This window comes from Muscardinus avellanarius, assembly GCF_963383645.1.
Source record: "Muscardinus avellanarius genome assembly, chromosome: 8".
Classification (NCBI taxonomy): domain Eukaryota; kingdom Metazoa; phylum Chordata; class Mammalia; order Rodentia; family Gliridae; genus Muscardinus; species Muscardinus avellanarius.
The window spans coordinates 63147039-63167030 of record NC_137794.1 but is presented as its reverse complement, the minus strand read 5'-3'; the positions used below and the strand labels follow the sequence as shown (position 1 = coordinate 63167030).

At 38.3% G+C, this 19992-nt stretch overlaps 1 protein-coding gene across 1 annotated transcript in view; it reads left to right on the top strand.

Annotated features, from left to right (window-relative positions):
- Positions 1-902: 902 nt before the first annotated feature.
- Positions 903-19992, top strand: part of SESN1 (sestrin 1) — a gene marked incomplete at both ends in the record, with an annotated part of 108773 nt that continues 89683 nt past the window's right edge. The window contains one exon of the mRNA XM_080699709.1: positions 903-1181. Within this exon, the coding sequence (XP_080555835.1) occupies positions 903-1181 (279 nt within the window). The remainder of the gene's footprint in view (positions 1182-19992) is intronic.

The window sequence follows — 19992 nt, the reverse complement described above, 5'->3', positions numbered from 1 at the left end:
AGGACCGGGCGGAGAAAGGGGAGGGGCTGGGGGTGAGGACCCCATCTCCCCTCCCTGCGCCCGCCCTCTGGGCCGATCCCACCGATGGGGCTGGGCGAAGGGGCGGGCTCTGCGCCTCAGGCCCTGCAGCTCAGCCAGCTCCGCCGCCCAGCCCCGAGCTCGAGGACTGCCGGGGTCGCCCGGTGCCCTCTGGCCTGGCGGCGGTGGGCGAGGGGACCGGGATCGGAGAGGAAGCGGTGTCTTTCGGGGTCCGTGCCGGCGGGGCCAGGACGCTCTCCTTCGCCGCCGCCGCCGAGACGGCGTCTGCTGGAGCCTGCTGCCCTCCCGGAGCGCCCAAGCCTCCGGCGGCTGCTGCCAGGGGCCAGGATTCGCGAGCATTCTCGGCTGGCTGCAGAGGCGCTGGGAGGAGCTGACGGGGCGGGAACTCGTGCCGGAGGAGGGGCGGGGTGGGAACGTTCGGAGAACCCGGTGGCTGCACAGACAAAAAACCCCGAATGGCTGGAAAGCATTCAACTGTTGCCAGGCTTTCGGGTCAGAGCACGGATTTGACAGCTCCACAACGTGAGGATATCCGCTGACCCCGCGAGACCGAGAACACTCTCCGAGACTCCCTGTCCAGCAAGCCAGCGCTGTGAGATTGCAACTTCCCAACTTTGTTTTTTCAATCTCTGACCAGAAGACCGCCCCTTCTTTTAGAAGGAGAGGGTGATCAGCCTTGCAGATCGGTTGAAAGCATCAATTAAAAAGACAGTCTGATTCTAAATGTCACCCAGACGTCTGTTTTCATAACGGGTCGATTTCTCTGAATTTAACCTTAACATTTCTCATTTTCAAAATACAAAGTGCTTTTGGGGCATGCAACAAGGTAACTGAAGACTGTAAAGGAAAAAACTCCGATTGTTATGGCTGAAGGAGAGAATGAAGTGAGATGGGATGGACTGTGCAGTCGAGATTCCGCTACTAGAGAGACAGCACTGGAAAACATTAGGCAAATCATTTTGAGAAAAACCGAATATCTGCGTTCAGTGAAAGACACATCTTATCGTCCACCAGACGGGTTTTCAAATGCTGTTTCTTTGGATGAGTTGAATAGGCTTCTTGCTCATCTGCTTATGCTTTCCAAGAGGTGCCCCTTTAAAGATGTAAGAGAGAAAAGTGAGTTTATTCTGAAGAGCATCCAGGTAAGAAAACGCATTCTAAATAAGTACCACTAAATAATGAAATTTTACTTGACGATTGATTATTCACGTTGTATTTGCTTCAAATCGGTTATTGTGTGAATCCGCTCTTATTATGAATTCACTCTACGTAAGAGTCTTCTGTAAAACTTTGAATTTGGGGCCAAAATTGGACAAGATAAAGTAAGCTTAAAAAAAAGATTTTCAAGTAAAGTACACAAGTACTGCTTTTCTAGAGAGTTTTAGGTAGAAACTGCTTTGTTCCTAGAAAACTATATGAAACTTACAGTTAATTTTAAGTAAAGACTTTTTTTTTTACATTTGTTTTTACATGTTGTAAAGTGTAGCTAGTACTCTCTTCGCATTGTTACAAACAGTGTTGTGTGGAAAGTTTTACTAAATTTAAAGCCTCTAAAATGAGAAAGGATACTAAATGTTACCTAGTCAGCTTGCTCAAGATAATTTGTTAAACAATTTTCTCTTGTTCTTAAAAACAAGCAGAAACACTAAGATTTGTTCTCTAAATGCAACATTTTGAGTTTTTTCCCCCCTTCAAATAGAAGGACTGTGTAAAATAGTAAAAGCTGAAGTTAAAGAATTGGGACCCAGATAGTGTATATGGTAGAAATATTTTGATGGTAAAATACTCAATAAGCTTTTTCTGTTAGCCTAAATTATTTCTTTTCTTTTTCACATGCATGCCAATTTAAGTTGTGAGTGCAGCAGATTAAAATTATAGCACCCTCTTTTTGTAGGTAATCACTTATTTTATTTGAAAGTATATTAGGGTTTTAAAGAAGAATGTTCAGTAACACTTTATTTTTTTAAGTTTTTTTGTTGGTGAATTATAGTCATACATTCTTAATGGAGTACAAGATGGTAGAGGCATACATGTACACATCACTTATTTAGCCCTTCCCCATTTATTTTATTTTATTTTATTTTGTGGTCCTGGGGCGGAACACAGAGGCTTCCTACCTCTGGTCTATATTCCCAGACCTTTTTTATATTTTACTTGGAAACAGGGTCTCACTAAGTTGCTGAGAGCCTCGCTAAGTCACTGAGGCTGGCTTTGAACCTGCGCGATCCTCCTGTCTCAGCCTCCCAAGCCCGGGGATTACAAGCGTGTGCCACCACGCCCAGCAGTAACACTTTATATATGATTGTCAATCCATAAATTGTTCAATCTACATGTATTGTTCAAAGTCATATATGAGACTTCTTTTGCTTTTGTTTTTTGGTGGTATTGAGAATTGAACCTAGGGCATTCTACCTCTGAGCTACAACTGCAGCCCTCTTTCTAAGTAGCTTAGACTGGCCTCAAACTTGTGATCCTACTTGTCTCAGCTTTACAAGTAGTGGATTTACAGGCACCCACCATCATGCCTGGCTAGAAATTGGTAAGACTTATAATTTGTTCTGGGTATATATGTAAGCTAAGACTTTTTTTTTCATAATTGGCTTGAATATAATTTAAAGCAAAAGAAAATCATACCCACAAAGTAACTGAAGATCTTGGAATATTTCTTCTCACAACACTTTGGAAATGGTTATTATAATTCATTTTACTAGAGAAGAAATGATTTTCTATATACCTGAAGTTTACCTTTTTCAGCATTAAAAGGTTCTTTCTCTCTCTCTCTCTCTCTCTCTCTCTCTCTCTCTCTCTCTCTCTCTTTTGGGGAGTACCAAGGATTGAACCCAGGGGCATAGAGGCATTCTACCTCCAAGCTACACCCCCAGCCCTGTTTCTTTCTTATTCTTTATTTTGAAACAGGGTCTCACTAAGTTGCAGAGGGCCCCACTAATTAGCTGAGGCTGGCCACAAACCTGTGATCCTCCTGTCTCGGCCTCCCGAGTACTGGGATTACAAGCTTGTGCCACCACACCGGCTCCCCTATCTCTTAACACCATATTCACTATAACAACTGTTTCTTTTTGTAAAGGCCATCATTATGTACATCAAAGACTGGTGTGAAGTATATAGGACTCTATGATCCCTATTTTTTCCTGTTTTGTTTTGCTTTTTGTGGTACTGGGATGGAACCCAGAGGCTTTTCTACCTCCGGGCTATACTCCCAGACTTATTTCATACTCTATTTGGAAACAGGGTCTCACTAAGTTACTGAGAGCCTCACTAAGTAGCAGAGGCTGGCTTCGAACCTGTACGATCCTCCTGTCTCAGCCTCCCAAGTGCTGGGATTACAAGTGTGCACCATCATGCCTGGTTTTTTTTTTGTTGTTTTTTTTTTTTTTTTTTTTTTTGGTGGTACTGGGGTTCCTGGAAGCCCTTCTTCCTCCGGGCTACACTCCCAGACCTATTTTATATTTTTGAAACAGGGTCTCTTACGCCAGCACGGCTGGCTTCGAACCTGTACGATCCTCCTGTCTCCGCCTCCCAAGCGCGGGGATTACAAGCGTGCGCCACCACGCCCGGCTCATGCCTGGTTTATGATCCCTGTTTTTTTTAAAAAAAGGTTATACCCGCTGGGCGTGGTGGTGCATGCTTGTAATCCCCGCGCTTGGGAGGCTGAGACAGGAGGATCGCACGGTTTCAAAGCCAGCCTCAGCTACTTAGTGAGGCTTTCAGCAACTTAGTGAGACCCTGTTTCCAAATAAAATATTAAAAAAAAAAAAGGTCTGGGAATATAGCCCGGAGGTAGAAAGCCTCTGGGTTCCACCCCAGTACGACCACCCCCCCAAAAAAAGGTTATGCCCAGTTTTTATAGTTTTTCTGCCCCTTCTTTAGTATACTTCAGTTTGATCTCTTCTAACCTTTCATTTTATATTATTAAATAATATAAGCAAAGCACAATTATTTATGTTATAGTGGGAAACTAGATAATCAATTCTGTTAGAAGTTATATTGAAAATAAAAGTAAACAGGCTTTGGGGAGTACTGTTTTAAAGGATTGCAATGTACATAGTAAGCAAATGGGCATTAGACCACCTTTGGGCTCAGAGTCTACTTTTTATTAATGTACTGCCATACATGTACTGCCGTAACCTTGTACACGTTATTTGGCCTTTCTTGGATTTTCACATCTGTAATACAAGAATAATAACATCAAGCTGTTGTGAGAATTAAATGATATATAAAGTACCCCAGTATATGGTGGATCTTTTTCTTACCTTTTACAAGTGAAATGAATGGACTATGTGACATATATTTCAAGATTCATTCATTCTACAAAAGGACCTAACAATTCCTCTACTGCAAAGATTTCCCATAGATTTATACTTCTTTTTCACTTCTGTATTTATTGTACTTCAGTCCTGCCACTATTACAAAAGGAACTTTCCTTATATTGTGCTATAATCACATGTTTATGTGTGTGCCTCCTCCGGGAGGGCTGTAAGTTCTCATGAGTATTAACTGGGACCTGGAAGCTATTAAATAAATATCCAGTGAATGAACAAATTTATATTTGCCTTCTTTCTGTTTCTCATCAGTCTAGATACATGAAATTTCCATTTTAGGGTGTTTTATCCCATCATTCACTCATGCATGTCTTCATACAACAAATGTTAGCAAATCCTTGGTGAATATCATACCAAGAACTGAGGAGCAAAGGTAACAATTTCCACTTTTTTTTTGTTTTGTTGTTGTTGTTGTTGCAGTACTGGGGATGGAACCCAGGGCATTCTACCTCTCAGCTATATCCCCAGCCCTATTTTTTATTCTTTTTTGAAACAAGGTCTCACTGACCTGCAAAGGCCCTCACTAAGTAGTAGCTGAGGCTGTCCGAAAATCACAATCCTCCTCTCTCAGCCTCCCAAATACTGGGATTACAAGTGTGCACCACCACACCTGGCTTCAATTTTGACATTCTACTAAAGGGAGACAGATTATAAAGAGGTAAACAAAAAAATTAATTTTAGATAGTAAGAGAAGACTGCCCAGAGGTGATGACATTTAAGCAGAGACTTATGAATATGGGAAATAACATGTGTGAAGGAAGGAATCATGGCAAGAGAGCAAATGAGTTCTAGGAACTGAAAGTGATGCTGTATAATTGGCAGACCATTTGAGGGAAATGTAAAAATTTAAGATCACATGCTCTGGAGTCAGACAAACCTGGTCCCAATGTGCACGCGCGTGCGTGTGTGTGTGTGTGTGTGTGTGTGTGTGTGTGTGTGTGTTTGTATTACTACAGATTTAATACAGGGACACTCTACCAATGAACTACATTCCTAGCCCTTTTTATTTCTCATTTTAGGACATGATCTCAATAAGTTGCTAGGCTGGCCTCAAATTTAAGGTCCTCTTGCCTCAGCCTGTTGAGCCACTGGGATTTCAGGCATGTACCACCAGCTCTAATTATTAGCTGTACAAATTTAGCAACATAATCTCCTCTTGACTCAGTTTCCTTATCTACAAAATGAGGACTGCTTGTAGTGCCTGCTTCACGATATTGCTATGAGAATAAAATGAAATAATGCTTCTAAAGCATAGCACAGTGCCTAGCACATAAGAAATGCTCAGTAATGTTAGGCATTTTTACTGTTATTAGGCAGGATCCAGGTCCCAGAGGGCTTTAGGCCATGTTAAGGTTTATAGACTTTATCCTAGGAAAAATAAAAAGTCACTGAAGACTTTTGAACAAGATAGTGACATGATTAATCATATGTGAAAGGACTATTCTGGAAAGGTAGAGAATGGATTTCTAGGATCAAGTGTGCCACATTAGATAGAAAGTTGTATCATTGGTCTGTAGCAAAAATGATGATAGACTAAGAGTATGTAGTGGGGAAATAGAACAAAGAAATACATTTGGGAGATATTAAAGAGGGTATACAAGATTTTACTGGATTTAGGAGATGAGGAAAATAAAAGCAAGAATGGATCTAAAGTTTCTGGTTTGAAGTACTTTGGTGAATATGTAATCATTTCTGGAGACAGAAGAGTGGCAGGGGTCTACTTAGGAGAAAAAATGACCTCTGCTTTATACCTGTTGAGGTTAAGTTGCCTACATCCCAGTAGAAATAGTTTCCTAGTGGATTTCTATCACTGCCACCATTGTTTTAGTTGTTATTTCTGGCTTCCCCACACTTAACGCATCCTTAATGATTTCTGGAGAAGTTATCCTTCATTTCTTCAGCTATGTGGTGGATGGGTAGAAAGATGTACTTCCACCTTTCTACCCACCCACCATATAGTTGCACAGACACTTACCTAAAATGAAAATATGACCATGGTACTTTCCTGCCCCAAACCCTTTATAACAGAAGAGAGTCTAAAGAATATTACATAATGCCAGAATCATCTGGCTTCCACCTACCTCTCTAGCCTCACTGCCCACACTCCAGCATCTCACATGGGAAACTGAATAGCAGCTCAAAAATAGCATACCATAATGCTTTCTGGTTAGTAGAGCAGCAAAAGCTGAGCTGCATATGCAATTCCTGTAGCTGTTCCTGAAGGACCTTGACTGCTTCCTCCTGATCTGTTCCAAGGACTATAACTGTTAGGGGAGAAATAGAAATGGTGAGGTCATAGTAGGAGTTTGTTTTTAAAAAATGGCATGCTGGGAGACAGCATCTTCTGTTCATACACCTGTTCTCAGTTTATTAATTTTCTATCAACAGCATTTGAAATCTGTTCAACTCAAGTTTTGAGAACTATCCTGTAGTAGGCACTGTACTTCAGACTGGAAGATCAGTAAGATTGTTCTCTGCTTTTGTGGAATGTTGTCTTTTCTCATAGACCTTACTTATGCTGGACTTTTAGAAACTTTTAAAAATATCTATGACACCTTTTTTATATTCTTCACTTCCTAAACAAAAGAACAGATATATTAACTGAGGCACACTTTAGTAATGCATAAATGACATTTAATGTACTCAGTATATGGTGGATGCTAGCAAACTAGTGAATCATCTCAGTGCATAAAAAATTAAGGTGAAAAATGTGAATGCATATAGGTATCAAAAGATTATTATGAGTATCCCCAAATCTAGGTACTGTTTCAAGAATGGCTATTTGATCACTTTTATTTCTGTACTATGAAAAGGGAAAACTTTTTAAATTTTCTCATAAACTTGCCAATAGTCAACTCTCTCAAAGTAATTTGGCTTAAGACAGAAAATTTAGACTGAGTAACAAAATTTTTATCTGTTTCCAGTGGAGTGAGAGAGGCTTTCATTTGGTGAAGGGATTGTTACCCCCCAAGGAAAAATGAAACTTTAGCTATTGGATATGATGCACTTCTATATTTGCTAGTGTTGCACTTAAGAGTATCTAGTTGGTATCCAGTTGGGTGATCGTTGGTAGATCTAGCAATGAGAACCTCACTGTTTCACATAATAAATATGGACATTGCACAAATCCCAACTTGATTAATTGATTCATTGACTCAACTACATCATCATCTTTTTTCATCATCTATTTTCCTCAGTATAATGAGTGATGTCTCTTCTTGGGGTTACAGGCTTGCTACAATAGTTCCAGATATCACATGCAGTTACAAGCATCTGCATCCAAGAAGAAAAGTTTTTCCCAGAAACATGTTAGCAGGCTCTCAGTTTCTAAAGTACAGAATTGGGTCTTTTCTAAGCCAGAGATAGCTAGGGAATTGGGCACTTGTTGTTGTTGTTTGTTTTTGAAGTACTGATGATTTAGCTGAGAGGCATTCTACCTCTGAGCTAACACTCCCAGCCCTTTGTTATTTTTTTTATTTTGAAACAGGATCTTGTTGGTTGCTGAAAGTCTCACTGAGTTGCTGAGACTGGCCTCAAACCTGTGATCCTCCTGTTTCATCCTCCTAAGATTATAGACAGGTATGTGCCACCATGCTCTGCTGGCATTTGTATTTTTAGTTTGAATTAATTAGCCTTCAGCTCCTAACAGCCAAGAAATATTTTTCTCCCTGCCCTATCATTTGAACAGAGAATTTTTCTTAATTCTTAATTTTTTTTTTTTTGGCATTAGGGGTTGAACTCAGGATCTTATTAGATCTGAAGTATACTTAAGTCATTTATAATGGGTCTATAAAACACAATTTATAGAAAATTAGGAATATTGTAGAAGCAGATTTGGTCTTTAAAAATGATTTTTTTACCTTGATTTCTTTTTTATTGCCACTAGCTAAAGCCAAAAGCTTAAAGGAGTGCATCGCAAACATTCACTGCTGACTCTTACATAGCACAGCAAATATGAGAGTCCCTCTATCAATATTTACACTAAGCTTCTCTCTTCCATATCCACCATTTTCTGGCCTTTCTTATTTTATGGATACAGTAAGAACACAGCCCCTTTCCTTTAGAAAGCCTTGTGGCTTGTCGGTTCAGCTCTTTTTCTCATTCCTATCCTTGACCATTTTTCTTCCTTTTGAACTCATGAAAATACTATTTACTCTCAGACTTTATGGACTTTTTTGGACTGAGAAAATTGAAGATAAAAGGCATAGTTTTTTTTTCTTTTTCTAAATTGTTTGAGGACAAATATAGAACCCATCTTCTTTTTTCTTTAACCTTCTGGCTTGCAGGATGAATCTTACCTGTTCTACCTACCCTCTGTGTCCTCTTTATAATATCTAAATACATCTTGTTCTCTTCCTTTGTTGTGAATCTTCAGAAGGATTGAAACTAACAGGAATACTCTATTTTTAAGTTTTCAAGTTTCATATATTTTATATCTGTTACAATGTTTCAAATAGCTTCTAACATGAAAAAAAAGTTTTATTTAAAAATATTTTTCTTTTTCTTTTTCTTTTTTTCTTTTTTTCTTTTTTGGTGGTGCTGGGGGTGGAACCCAGAGGCTTTGTACCTCCGAGCTATACTCCCAGACCTATTTTATATTTTATTTGGAAACAGGGTCTCACTAAGTTTCCGAGAGCCTCACTAAGTAGTTGAGGCTGGCTTCGAACCTGTGTGATTCTCCTGTCTCAGCCTCACAAACACGGGGATTACAAGTGTGTGCCACCACACATGGCTTAAAAATATTTTTCTAAGCCAGGCATGGTGGTGTACACTTGTAATCCCAGCATTTGGGAGGCCGAGACCTGCAGATCAGCCTCAGCTATTTAGTGAGACCCTTTGCATTCAGGGAGACCTGGTTTCAAATTATATTGCCCAAATCAATTTTCATATATTTCATTTAATAAATATATTTTTACTGAATAGTGTTCGTTTAGTGTTTTAACTTAAATTATATTTAAATTGACAAGCTTGTAAATATATCCCTTTTAAAGTTTTAACCATGTGGCTAGAATAATTTATTAATCCAATCACTAATATTCAGTGAAGTCTAATTAGTTTGTAATCAAGCATTTGCTGTTTTGATTCTTCATTGCTTGATAAGCACTGCACACTTGTCTTTAAATTTTACATGATTTCATTTTCTAGCAAGTTGGCAGGTGTTAGCTGTCTATAATTATAACTGAGTAATTTTTCAAATGCTATTCATAGCCTAAACACAGCAAGAAATTCTTCCGATCATGTGATAAAGATCAAGCCTTGCAAAATAGTGGAAGAGTGATGTGTTCATTGGTGTTGAAGGACAGGTTTAAGAGAAGCCTTCAAAACTAAAAAGTGATTTAAATGATAGACAAGTTTTCTCACAGACTAAAAATCTCTAAAAATCATTAATAGGGATTGTAAGTGGGGTGTGGTGGTGCACACTTGTAATCCCAGTACTTGGGAGGCTGAGATAGGAGGATCACAGGTTTGAAGCCAACCTTAGCAATTTAGGGAGACTCCATCTCCAAAGAAAAAAATAAATCGGGCTAGGGATATAACCTGGAGGTAGAATGCATATTGGTTCAATCCCCAGTATCACAAACAAACAAACAAAATAGGGATTATACCTCAAATTATCATGTATATACTTTTTTATCTAACAAATTGATGTATATACTTCGAGCGTCTTAAATTTATAAAGCATAATGTGTATTTCTTCAGTTTTTAATATGAAAAATAATCAAAATTTCATTAAAACAAAATTAATTTTACCATTGAACCTAGTAAATTGTTTCACCTCATTTATTCATTAAATATTTATTATGCATATCTTTTTTTTTTTTTTTTTTTTTGCTGTACTGGGGATGGAATGCAGGGGGCATTTGACCTCTAAGCTACACCCCCAGCCCTATTTTTTATTTTATTTTATTTTATTTATTTTTTTTTTTTTGGTGGTACTGGGGTTCCTGGAAGCCCTTCTACCTCCGGGCTACACTCCCAGACCTATTTTATATTTTTATTTAGAAACAGGGTCTCCTAAGCCAGCGCACACGGCTGGCTTCAAACCTGCGCGATCCTCCTGTCTCCGCCTCCCAAGCGCGGGGATTACAAGCGTGCGCCACCACGCCCGGCTATTCTTTATTTTTTGAAACAGGGTCTCACTGAGTTGCACAGAGCCTCACTAAGTAGTAGCTGGGGCTGTCTGCAAACCTCGATCCTCTGGTCTCAGCGTCACAAATGCTGGGATTACAAGCATGTGCCACCATGCCCAGCTTCTTATCTATTTTTTACATAGGAAAGAAAAAGCAATAAGTTTTGCTTAACTTTAATAAGGTCTCTACTAAAAAACAAAAGAAGTATGTATTTTCTCTTCCTGACTTATTTTCTGTTTTAAATATCCACAGTCTCACTTTGACTCTCAGAAATATTATTTTACAATGGGTTATTTTTGCTCATTTCTGGGGGGACACTATGGGAGATTAAACTCAGAGGTACTCTAATATTGAGCTATATCCCTAGACCTTTATTATTTTATTTTATTTGTGGTACTAAGGATTTAACCCAGGGATATTCTACTTCTGAGCTATATCCTAGCCTTAAAAAAAAAAAAAAAATAGGGTCTTTCTGAAGTTACTGTGCACTGGCCTCAAACCTTTGATCTTCCTGCCTTAGACTCCCAGGTACTGAGATTAAAAATGTACACAACAGTGGCTATGCTTTATTTGAGACAGTATCTCACTAACTCGCAGAGACTGGCCTTGAACAGTTCATCCTCTTTTGTTAGCCCCTCAGGTAGCAGGATTATAGGCATGTGCCACTGTGCCTGGCTTCAGAATGATTTAATGATCACAGTAGATTTTCTTTGTCTGCTATGTGTGATGAGTAAGTGAATCTTTGTGGTCTCAGTTTCCTTATCTGTGAATTGGCATTTTTTATCTACCATGTGATATAATTGGAAAAATTGAAGGAGATGATAATTGGTAAAGTATTTTATAAATTTCAGTATATCATATAAATTTATGAATAAGGCCTTGGAGATTCAGCTTATTTATCTGCAAATGAAGATTAATAATAATGATCTCATACAATGTTTTGAGAACTGAATGAATGTGGAAAACATATAGAAGTGGACCTGGCATATATTCATACTCAATAAGCATTTCTGACAATGACAAGTAACTTGATCTGTCTTCCAGCTGCTGAGTCAGACTCCAAATTGGCATTGCTTTAGGACTGGGCAGTGTCCATTTTTATATAATTGACTTTCATGAATCTCACACTTGTTTCCACACTCCTAATTACCTTTTGTACGTTAATGCTGATATCTGGCTGTGTCATAAGTTATTTCTAGCTAGTCACTGCCTCACGGTAAGTGTTGGGCTTTGCCTAGGAGTTTATACCAGGACTGATGGCAGATCCATCCCTTGCTGGATCCAACATCGTTCTGTGATACTATCATGGCACTGGCAGGAAGCACTGGCAGGCATGTGGATAATCAAGTACAAATTGAGAAGTCAGCAGCCAGTTCCTGGGCTTCAGTACCTGGACAGCATTACAAGGTAATGGTTAAGACCATAGCTATTGAGTTTAGTTAGATCTGGGTTTAAGTCCTGCCTTGGAAAACTCTGCAGTTTTGGACAAGTTACATAAACCTCCATAAGCCTTAGTTCTCTCAGAATTGTGACATAATGTGTAATGCTTAATAGGATCCAGTAAGCACTCAGTGATTGTTGATTCTTAGTATTCTGCCCCCTCTCTCTGGAGAACAAGATGGGAAAATGAGCCCCATGGCACAATATGCTCTAATGGTCCCTCAAGTCCCTGGGAAAATGAAAAAGTTTTCCCCTACTTTGCAGGATCCCTAGTCTTGCAGGGGAAGTAGTACCTCTGGGAACTATTATTAAGGACTTAATAAATATTGTTGTAACTGTGTGGAAATTGGATTCCACTTATATAATTTTATTTTGTTATTCATTGTATAAACATTTTAATTTCAAATATGTCTTTCAGGAACACATAAAGTAGGAAGTGGTGACTTACATGCCCTTATAATCAGTAAGACACTGAATCCTTTGAGCCTGGTCTTCTCATGTATAGTGCTCCAAGAACATGATCTGCTACAAAGACTGCTTGCCTTGAAGGTCTACTGAGGACCTTGGAGCTGCCCTATCAGCATCTCTACCCTGCTTACCCCAGTGGGAGCCTGACTTTAAGCAGAAAGTTCCCAAACTGTTCTTTCACTTTTGCTAGATAACTGGCTCAGCCCAGAAAGCTTGATATACTTTAGAACAAAGTAACTATGCAAAGATTCCATTACCAAAAAGATACTTAAGAAGAGGTAACAGGGATTTATTGTTGCCTTCAGAGTGTGTGTGTGTGTGTGTGTGTGTGTGTGTGTGTGTGTGTGCATGCGCACGTGTGTTACCAGTGATGGAACCCAGGGACATTCTACCTCCAAGCTATACCCCTAGCCCTATTTTATTTTGAATCAGGGTCTCACTAAGCTAATGATAGCCTCACTAAGTTGCTGAGACTAGTCATCAGTCTGTGATCCTCCTGTCTCAGCCTCCCAAATTCTGGGATTACAAGCATGAGTGACCACACTCAGTGCGGTAACAGGGTTTGAAGAGATTTTGTATCTATGTTTGACTTGTGAATTTACTTAATGAAATATGGCTCTTCCTGGGTGCCTTCCTCCTCTATGGTCTATAATCCAGAAAGAACACTGGGGCAGGTAGTGGAGATCAGAGCAGTAGGCTCACCTGTCTACTTCAAACTGTACCATGGGTTAGAACCAAGGCATTTTACATCATCTTTAGTCTTTATGTTTTTTAATATAGGGAGAATAGGCATTCTATATGTCAAGCCTGGTTCATAACCCTTTATATTAATATAACCTGTATATTAATTGACTCAGTCTTTACAACAACATTATAAAGGTTTAGGCATTATTATCCCCATCTTATGCATTGAGAAAACTCAAGGCCCAGATAGATTGTATAACTTTCCCACAGTATCATAGTTAGAGGAGGAGCCAGGTTTCAAACCCAGGCTGCAACACTCAGGGGTCTACACTTTTCACCATTACAACACACCATTGGAATAAAAACCTAATAAAATATTTTTAACCGTGAAAATATATTACTTTCTTTTCCAAACTATTTTACCTTGAAGCTGAAACTTAAAACTTTAGTGTTTCTAGGGGAAACTACTTTCTCAGATGTTATTAAATTGCATATCAAATTCTTATTTAAACCCTCACCTATCTTGAAATTACACTTGAACCCTACAGACTCTTCATGTTTCAGTGTGGTATATAATTTTCATTTATTGTTATAAGTTTCAGCCGATTGCCAAGAGTTTGTCGACTATGATCCTGGAAATATAGTGCATAAAAGGCTTATCTTTAAGAGCTTCCAAGTAAGATCATTTCTTTAATGCACTCCCTAAAATAAAATTTGGTATATTTCCATGAGTAATAGACTCAAGATTAGCTTTGAATGTTAAAAGAGCATTCTCCTAGCTAGTTCATTGTTGCCATGACAGTGCTGGCAGTGTGAGTGTTGTAGTAACTCTTTGCAGTGATCTTATTTTAGACCCTAACGTTTGCAGTGCTGAAAGTCCCCTTCCCCGCCCAGCAAGTAACTCTAGTGGAAAAGTACTGGTTTTATAGCTGCCTTCTAGCTTTGTAGCTGAAAGACTGCACTATTGTGGGCTTAAAAAAAATAGTGTAGGAGTGTTGAGTATTTTCCTGTGGATTATGAATGTTTGAAATCTCCCAAAATATGGTATTACATTACAAGTCATACAGCAAGTTGTTTACAGCTAAAGGAAAGGGGCCTCAATTATCTTTTTAGAAATCAAGCCCAGATTGTATAATTGCACTGAGCTTATGTAGAAATGATTTTTCCATTTGTGTGTCTCCCATCATACTTTATAGTCTTTGGATTCTTTTTTTCAGTTATTATTGTAAATTGTCATTAGAACCATATAAAGGAATGTATTTAAATAGAATAGGAAAGGTACTGTTTTTCATGTCCTTTTCACAGTTCAACATCTATCTGCTTAAATTGGAACATTTTAATATTGATTTCTTAAATTGTGACCTCACCTAAATTATGTAATGGTTTTGTTTTTGTTTTGTTTTGTTTTGTTTTGTTTTTTGTTTTAGGTGGTGCTGGGGTTCCTGGAAACCCTTCTACCTCCGGGCTACACTCCCAGACCTATTTTTATATTTTTTATTTGGAAACAGGGTCTCTTAAGCCAGCAAGGCTGGCTCCAAACCTGTGCAATCCTCCTGTCTCTGCCTCCCAAGTGCAGGGATTACAAACATGCACCACCACACCCAGCTATATAATGTTTTAAAGAAATTACTCAGTTTGCCTGGGTGTTATAGTACACACCTGTAATCTCAGTACTCGGGAGGTCAGGATAAAAGGATCACAGGTTTGTGGACAGCCTTAGCAACTTAGTAAGACCCTATTCCCTTTTTTAAAGATATAATATATAGCCAGGCATGGTGGTGCACACTTGTACTCAGTACTGGGGAGGTTGAGATAGGAAGATGGCAGGTTCACAGCCAGCCTCGGCTACTTAGTGAAGCCCTCTGCAGCTTAGTGAGATCCTGTTTCAAAATAAAGAATAAAAAATAGGGCTGGGGGTGTAGCTCAGAGATAGAATGCCCCAATACCACAAATATATTGGGGAATAGAACCCAGGGGCATTCTGTCTCTTAGCTATACCCCAGCCCTATTTTTTATTCTTTGTATTTATTTTAAATATAGTACACACACACACACACACACACACACACACACACACACACACTATATACATATATATATGTATATATATATTTGTAGTTTTTATTTTTATTTTGAAACAAGGTCTTGCTAGATTGATGAGTGTTTCACTACTTGCTGAGGCTGTCATCGAACCTCTGAATCCCCCTTGTCTTAGCCTCCCAAGTGCTGGAATTACAGGTAGAGCCACCATGCCCAGCAATGAGACCCTGTTTAAAAAAAATAAAGAGCTGGGGTATAGCTTAAAGGTAGAATCCTCCTGGGTTTCATCTCCAGTACCCCAAACAAGCAAAGGAGGAGGAGAAGAAAGAGGAGGAGAGGTGATGGAGGAAGAAGGAAAAATTTCAATTTGAAGTAGGTATCTGAACTAACATAATTATTGAGGCTTTTTTTTTTTTTTTGGGTGGGTTTGGAGATGGAACCCAGGGCATTTTACCTCCAAACTATACCCCTGCCCTAATTTTATTCTTTATTTTGAAACAGGGTCTCACTAAGTTGCGGAGGGCCTCACTAAGTAGCTGGGGCTGTCTGTGAACTGAGATCCTCTGGTCTCAGCCTCCCAAATGCTGGGATTACTTTTTAACTTTGTTGTTTATATGTTATAAATTAGATTTTAAAATACTTTGTTGTTACTTCAGTACTTGGGAGGCTAGATAGGAGGATCACAGGTATAATAACAGTGTTAGCTACTTAGTGAGGCTCTCTGAAACTTAGTGAGACCCTATTTCAAAATAAAAATAATAAAAAAAATAGAGCTGGGGGTATAGTTTGGAGGTAGAATGCCCCTGGATTCTATCCCTAGTACCACAAAGCAAAAGAGAAAAAAATACTTTGTTGATATTTTTGAATTGTAAATCCTATGACAGTTGTATCATTAAGCACAAAATAGTTTCAAACTCATAATTGTAAGTAACATTTTATATATTTTTGCATAACACCTGTTAGGACATTGTTTTGGTATCATGACATATGTACTAAAAACCTATAAAGCATGATGAAACATTGATTTCGGCAACTGGCCCTGTCAAAAAACATGAGAAATCTAAATATTATATTTCCATCATTAATAGCAACTGCTACCAAATAATTACACTTGCTGTTTTTCTAAATACATTCTATGCTCTGTATACCTGAGTTCCACATCCATGTAATCAACCAACTATAGATTAAGAAAATATTAGGAAAAAATTGTGTCTTACTGAACATGTATAAGCTTTTTTTCCTTGTCATTATTCTCTAAACAATACAGTATGACAACTGTTTGGTTTATATTTGTATTGTATTAGGTAATATAAGTAATCCAGAGATGATTTAAAAGTATATGGGAAGCCGGGCGTGGTGCCGCACGCTTGTAATCCCCGCGCTTGGGAGGCTGAGACAGGAGGATCGCGCAGGTTCAAAGCCAGCCTCAGCTACTTAGTGAGGCTCTCAGCAACTTAGTGAGACCCTGTTCCCAAATAAAATATAAAATAGGTCTGGGAGTACAGCCCAGAGGTAGAAAGCCTCTGGGTTCCACCCCCAGTACCACCAAAAAAAAAAAAAAAAAAAAAAGTATATGGGAAGATGTGCGTAGTTTATAGGCAAATACTATACCATTTTATATAAGGGACTTAAGCAGCCATGGGTTTTAGTATCCTTGAGGGAGGGAGGTTCTGGAGCCAATCATCTGCAGGTACTGAGGGACAGCTGTTCTACATTAAATCTGGAGATTTAATCGCATCTTGCATGACTGGGTTCTGTATGGAGTCTTTGAGCAGGAATATCAAGGCAAATCCTTTGTTTGAGTCTTTTCATTTTAATGTGGACATAATTTTCTAAAAAAATTTTTTTACCTCATACAAGAATTTTATTTGGCCTTTTCTCTAAGCAATGAGATCTCAGAAGTATGTTGTATTATTTCCTTAGCAGTAATTATTCAGATAAAGATGTGTCAAGTTGTCCAATATACCAAATTCTTGGCTCCTTCTTTGAATTTTAAAATAGATATGTAGTAATATATGAAGATTCAAACTCTGAGACAAATATTCTTTCATTTTCATACTACATGTCTTATAATTTTATTGGAATGAAACTAAATCAGTTTGTCCTTTTTCCTTTGGTATAACACTTAATAACAGGATTGGTTTTGTTTCTAAACTCATGATCACCTGGATGGCTCATCTCCTTCATCTAAGACTAAAATGAGTGTACTTAAATAAGAATTTATTTTAAATAATTCTTTTTGCTTGTCCTTCTAGCACTATGGGGAGAAGGTATGTATGTATGTGTATGTATGTACGTACATACATACATTTTTTTAGCAGAAGACAGCCACTGCCTTTAACAGTTTTATAGTGATTTAGAGGGAAAGAATTTAGAAACAAATCAAAGCTGAGACTAAGAATATAAATTTTTGTGGTAGTATTTTGATAACAGTATAACAGCTATCATACAGTATATCATACAGCTAGCCTTTCTAGAGGAAAGTGTGGATATCATTCAAAAGCTGTAAAAGTGTTTGCATAGTAATTCTACTTCTAAGAAGTCATCTAAGAGAGGTTTGTGTATGAGAATAATAACGGTGCTATTTAAGATATAAATATTTTATGTGTATTTTATGTAGGAAAAAATCTAAATACTTATTAATAGAGGATTGATTAAATTAGCACTATATATATGACTATTATAGTTACTGAAATTTGTTTTTCTTTATTTACTTATTTATTTTTTTGTGTGTGTGGTACTGGGGATGGAACCCAGGGGCATTCTACCTACAAGCTACACCTCCAGCCCTATTTTTAATTCTTTATTTTGAAACAGGGTCTCACTGAGTTGCAAAGGGCCTCACTAAGTAGCTGAGGCTGTCCGTGAACCTGCGATCCTCCTGTCTCAGCCTCCCGAATGCCACACCTGGATCTCTGTAGATTTTTTTTTTTTTTTCTGGTACTGGGAATGGAACCCAAGGGCATTCTACCTCCGAACTACACTCCCAGCCCTATTTGTTTTTAAATGTGTTTATATATATAAGATAACTTTAAATAGAAAAAGCAACTTTAAACTAGTATTCCAAATATGTGTATTTTTATAGAAGGGGATAAAAAAAAAATCAGAAAATTTATATGTCCCAGAAGTCTAAACATAGTTCTCTTTTGGGGTGAGAATATTGGCAATTCAAAATCTTTTTTTTTTAATTTTTTATTGGTGTATTATATTCATACATCATATTGGGGTAAAAATCTAGTGTGTACATACATGTACACATCACTGATTTAACCCCTACCCAATTCCCATCCCATTCCCTCCCCGTCCATCCTTCCCTTGCTTGGCTTAGTAGTTGACTTCGATATGTTTAAGTACACTGTGTGTTTTAGAGATTTTCTTCTTCCCCCTTCCTTTCTCCTCCTTTAGGTTGCCTTGTTTGCTCCTCTATAGGATTTCCTTTTTCATCTAGAGTTCCTCCTATGACCCGTTTCTCCCTAACTCTCACATATTAAGGAAAGCATCTGATTTCTTATTTTTTTGTGACTGACTAATCTCACTTAGCATAATGTCCTCCAGTTCCATCCATTTCCCTGAAAATGATGTAATTGAGTTTTTTAATGGCTGAGTAAAATTGCATTGTGCACATATCCCACAGTTTTATAATCCATTCATCTGTTGATGGACATCTTGGCTGGTTCCATAGTTTGGCTATGGTGAATTGTGCAGCTATGAACATAGATACACATGCATTAGTTTGGTAGTTTGGTTTCCTATCTTTTAGGTAGACACCCAGAAGTGGTATTGCTGGATCAAATGGTAGATTTGTTCCCATTCTTCTGCGGATTCTCCATACTGTTTTCCACAGTGGTTGCACTAATTTGCAATCCCACCAATAATGTCTTAGAGTTCCCACTTCTCCACATCCTCGCCAGCATCTGTTGTTGTTTGTGTTTTGAATGATTGCCATTCTAGTTGGAGTTAGGTGAAATCTCAGGGTAGTTTTGATTTGCATCTCTCTGATTGCCAATGATGTTGAGCATTTTTCCATGCATTTATTGGCCATTTGAATTTCTTCTTTTGTGAAGTGTCTATTTAGTTCACTTGCCCATTTTGTTATTGGATGCTTTGTTTTCTTAGTGTTGAATTTCTTGAGTTCTCTGTATATTCTCGATATTAGTCCTCTATCGGAGGGGTAGGTGGCAGAAATCTTTTCCCATTCTGTTGGCTCTCGACTGAGGTTCTTGTTAATTTCCTTTGCTGAACAGAAGCTCTTCAGTTTCATGCAATCCCACATATTGATTTGCCTTTTAATTTGTTGTGCCTTCGGGGTCTTGTTGAGAAAGTGTTTATCTATGTGTTGCAGTGTTGGACCTATGCCCTCTCCAAGGAGCTTCAAGATCTCTGGTTTGATTTCCAATTCTTTGATCCATATTGAATTGACTTTTGTACAGGGTGAGAAAGTGGGATTAATTTCCAATTTTCTGCATATGGTTAACCAGTTTTGCCAACACCATTTGTTGAACAGGCTATCTTTTCTCCAGTGTATGTTTTTGGCCCCTTTGTCAAAAATCAATTGGCTGAAAGTGTGTGGACTTGTTTCTGGGTCTTCTATTCTGCTCCATTGGTCTATATATCTGTTTTTGTGCCAGTACCATGCTGTTTTTATTACAATGGCTTTGTAGTATAGTTTAAAGTCAGGTATTGTGATTCCTCCTGCATGGTTTTTGTTGCTGAGAACTACCTTGGCTATTCTGGGCTTTTTGTTATTCCAGATAAATTTAAGGACTGATTTTTCTATGTCTGTGAGGAATGATCTTGGTAGTTTAATGGGCATTGCATTAAATCTGTAGCTCACTTTTGGAAGGATGGCC